The following is a 4,449-nucleotide window of genomic DNA, read 5'->3' on the forward strand; positions in this document are numbered from 1 at the left end:
CATATAAATATAAATACATTTAAATTCTTGAAATTTGGTATAACTGCATGAGCATGCAGTTATTTTTCTGAGATCAACACATTGAGCATAACTTCACACCAACTTTGTTTTCTTGTAGAGGAAACATGAATTGGCTTTTGCTTATTGACAAACCATACAGCAGAAACTGTTAATAGGAGGATATTGTCATTTTGCAAAATGAAAGAGCAGACACTTCAAGTTTTAAACATTTATTAAGCCTCATCAAAACACTTTCAAACACATGACCTGGTGCTGTGTGAGGCAAATTTACTTATTTCCTGGATGATTAAGCATGACACTTGTGCGAACAGCTTCCGGAAGACCTTTCTGTGCAGCTTATGGACACTGTTGGTTTTTAGAAGTCAGGACGGTCCTTTTTGAGGCTACTGTAGTCCATATTAACCGAGAAGAACTAGGAAAGAGAAGGGAAAGAACATTAATTAAGAAGCTTGATTACACATTTTCCCTGGTATTCACTAAAAATATACATCATTGAACTTACACCAGGAAACTGAAAACATTTTTTGAGTCTGTGAACCGGGCACTAATAAATAAACAAAAACCTTTGATAAACAGTAACTTTTTAATATTAATTTATACCCAGTATTAGAAGCTCTGCATTTAAAATGAGTGGTCATGTCTTCCACTAGAAAAAACCAACAGTGTCTCCTCTTAAGCCCCAAAATTAGAAGTCCATTCAGAGGAACTTTTTACAGTACTGATGAGTTTATCCATTTTGCTCAAAATCTATGGCTCCTGTATACTGAAGGCAAAAGCCAGCTTGCCATGTGGTGCAAAGCACAGTGTCTGTGAACAGACAATGGCACGAAGGAACATTTAGAGCAGTGCTACAAAAGCCATGTTTGGTTTAGGTAGCTGCATCCAGAACTGCAAAGGATGACAAGGAGGAATTAAAGTCAGAACGGATCCTCTCACATGCTTAGTTTATACTATTATAATTGGATCCTGCTACAAGCAATCCAGAACAACCCAAAAAGTGATGGAGGACGATGAGTTTACTAACTCATATGCATGAGAGACCAGCTGCAGACTAACTGCATATTTTGGCATCCCAGCCTGACTTGACAGCAAGCACGTGATAGTACAGTTTTTCTTAAAAAAACAAAAAGATGAAAAGCACATAACTATCCGTTTGATCATTTTTAGTTACATCCAATTTTTAATTTTTAAAAATTTTCTTAAAGAAAACACAACAGCCTACAGCACATTCAAATTACAGTTTTCTCTGCAACTCCTACAGTAATGCTCAGGTCATCAACTCTTTTCTTTGGAAAAAGAGTGAGGAAGTTAGTATGACAAAGAGAAGTTTATAATAGAAAAAAAATCCCATCAAAAGCTAGACTTGTATAGCAAGAACTTTTTACTAAAGTCATCCTCAAATTAGAATATATGTCCTTTTCCTCTCCCACAAGGCAGATTTGGAAAAAATGTTCCCAATGATTCTCACACCCAAATATGGCAAACACTGAGGCTGTGTTTGCATGTTAAGGCAGGAGGGGAATGCTACACAAGTCGTGCACTCTTTAAAAGAATTTGTGCTGTGCACTATGCAGGACTTGCCAAGTTTAGATATTTACAAACCAGCAACATTCCAGAACTGGCAATGAAAACAAAAGAATGAAATTTTCTTTTTGGACTTTTAAGGGAACTGCAACCTGTTTTATTTTGGAAGTGTGGGATTTTTCTACTTATTTCAATGATTTGCATAGTAGTATAGGGTACCAAACAAGAAACTATCTTAGAAAACACAGTAGGTTTGCTTTTTTTGAAGCTTGAAAATAATCCTAAAATATTCTTAACAGCAATCTACTAACACAGTACTTCTGTAAAGCATGATTAAAACATGATTCATGTCCAGAGAAGGACAATAAGCTGGTGAAGGATATAGAGAGTAAGTCATATGAGGAGTATCTGAAAGAGCCATTGTTGTTCAGCCTGGAGAACAGGAAGCTCAGGGGAGGCTGTCACTCTCTACAGCTCCCTGAAAAGAGGATGTAGCCAGGCAGGGGTTGGCCTCTTCTCCGAGGCAACCAGCAACAGGACAAGAGGACACAACCTCAAGCTGCATCAGAGGAGGTTCACGTTGGACCTCAGGAAGAATTTCTTCTCTGGAAGGACTGCCATACATCGAAACAGATTGATCTGGGTGGGGGTAGAGTAACCATCTCTGCAAGTGTGGAAGAAATGACTGGACATGACACTTAGTGCTATGGTCTAGTTGACAACATGGTGTTCAGTCAAAGGTTGAACTCAATAATCTTGAAGGTCTTTTCCAACATAAATGAGTCTATGATTTCAGAACGCCTGTAAACTACCAAATGTTTCAGACATCTTTGTATGCTTCCTCATTAGTTCAATGAAATTAGTTGAATATCAGCTAAGGAACATTTCTACTGCATCCAGTTATTTACTGGATATTAATTTTGTTAACATTGTTTTGTTTTCAAAAAATCAAGACCTGCAGACCTGAATTCATGGTTACATTAAACACTGACATTTTCCTGCAGTGCTTCCCATGAGTAAAGGCCAACAGCTTAGAGCTTAGAAAACTGATCTTCTGGGGTTTTGTCCTTCTCCCTGTAGTTTATTTCTGAGTATTATGAGCCAGTAAATTCTTCCTCTCACTTACAGTTGCTCTTTTCCTTTCAGTGCAATAAATATGACTGCTTTCATACAGATTCCTTTCACCCCATCATCAACCACCATCAGGAGAGTTTTAAACCTCAAACTCAGCCATGTCTGCTCAGAGTTCTAGAGACAAACAAATGCTGCAAAAAAGGAATACATCACTCATCCAACTACTTTCCCATATAATCAAACATCCTATAGCAGTAGGCTACACCTCTAATATGATGATTCCTGAAAATCTGTATTTGTCATTTTACCTTGTACTGGTCATTGGGAGCCATTTTGTTCCAAGGTTCTGGGTTATTTTTCTTGTCCCAACTATTGAGAGAAATGCAAGATGTGAGAGAATATTAACACTATCTTCCAAATTGAAAAAAAAAAAAAAAAAAAAAGAAATCTGTACTGTGGTTATTAGGTCATTGAATCACCCATACAAGCAAGTTTCCACAGCAAAAGGCAGTGTCCTTTGTCAGCAGTCTCTAAGTATCATGGTAAACAAAGAGACCTCCAAATCAAGGAAAGCTACACACACCTAATGTCAGGTGATCCTGGACCAAGACATTAAGGTGTCCAAAAACATACAAACCAAGGCAGTGGAGTGTAATATATGCAGCAAGAGGACTGGCACTGCAGATTATTGAATACATACCTAACGTCAGGGTTGAACATTGCCAAACGCATGAGATACAGGCTTGCACCAACACCTCCAGATCCAATGATCACAAACAGAGGGATCAACTGGAATAACAACACAAAAAAATTAAGTATCATCCCGCAATATAGCAGAATAGTATTGATACACAGCACTCCTGACACCAGCTATGGTAGGCCAAAGAACAATCTTACAGATTTTACGAACACGTGGCCCTCTAAACAAATGGCAGAAGTTCTCTGTTTACAGAGTATCCCTGGGGTCATTGAGGAACTAGCAGCTATGAAGAGGCAGGTATGAGGAAAACAGTCCTACACCAGAGAGACCAAAACCAAACCAAAAATTCTGTTATATCGCGTTTCTGCGACAGACAACCGTCCCTTCACCGCCAAAATGGCCCCTACCGCCTGTACTCGGATAACAAAACCAGAAACACGAGGGGGCTAGAGTGGGGGCAAATGGTGGGCAAGAAGAACGGAAGGGCCACCTCGAGCCTTGCAGCACGAGCAAGGCCGCAGAAACCGGAGGAAAAAAGGGACCTGGCCGTGTCTGCTCGGCCAGCTCCGGGCGGTCCAGGGGTTCGGCACGCACAGGAACGCCAAGAGATGGAGGGCAAGGAGGAGGCGACCGGCGCGGCCGGGGACACCGAGCGACGGCAGAGAAGGGCGGGCGCGGGGCCGGGTACTCGGGCTCAGGTACTCACGGCCGGGTGCTTTTTCGCGTGGGTGAGGATGATGCCCAGCACCATGGCGGCGGTGTCGGGGTGGTGGTGGTTTGGTGGGTGCGGGCGAAGATCTCGCTATCTGCGGGCTCCGCAGCGCTGCCTCCCCCTTCAGCCGCCGAGCCCCAATGTCACCGAGGCCCCCGCCGCGGCAGGTGCCGCCGCCGCAGCCCGGATGTAGCAGCTCTGGCGTTCGCCTGCGCGCCCTCCGCCGACTCGCACCGGCCGCCGCCCGTAGGGCCGCCCCGCGCCGGCCCCGGCACGCTCCCCGGCCTGCGCGAGCCCCGCGTTAGCGCGGCCCCGTCTCGCCGGCAGCGCGGGCACCGCGGGCGGCGGCAGGCACCGGCCCGGGCACCCCGGGGCAGACGGGCAGCGCCGCCCCACGCCGGCCCCTGCCGCACGGGCA

At 44.1% G+C, this 4,449-nt stretch overlaps 1 protein-coding gene across 1 annotated transcript; it reads right to left on the reverse strand.

The window, feature by feature from the left end:
- Positions 1-214: 214 nt before the first annotated feature.
- On the reverse strand, positions 215-4,200 carry NDUFA4 (NDUFA4 mitochondrial complex associated). The gene is made up of 4 exons (XM_066553888.1): positions 4,026-4,200; positions 3,320-3,408; positions 2,928-2,988; positions 215-433 (listed from the first exon to the last, which is right to left on the reverse strand). The coding sequence occupies exons 1-4, from the start codon at positions 4,068-4,070 to the stop codon at positions 377-379; spliced, it is 252 nt and encodes an 83-aa protein (XP_066409985.1). The 5' UTR covers positions 4,071-4,200; the 3' UTR covers positions 215-376.
- Positions 4,201-4,449: the final 249 nt, after the last annotated feature.

Source organism: Molothrus aeneus, chromosome 1 (assembly GCF_037042795.1).
Source record: "Molothrus aeneus isolate 106 chromosome 1, BPBGC_Maene_1.0, whole genome shotgun sequence".
NCBI classification, from domain to species: Eukaryota; Metazoa; Chordata; class Aves; order Passeriformes; family Icteridae; genus Molothrus; species Molothrus aeneus.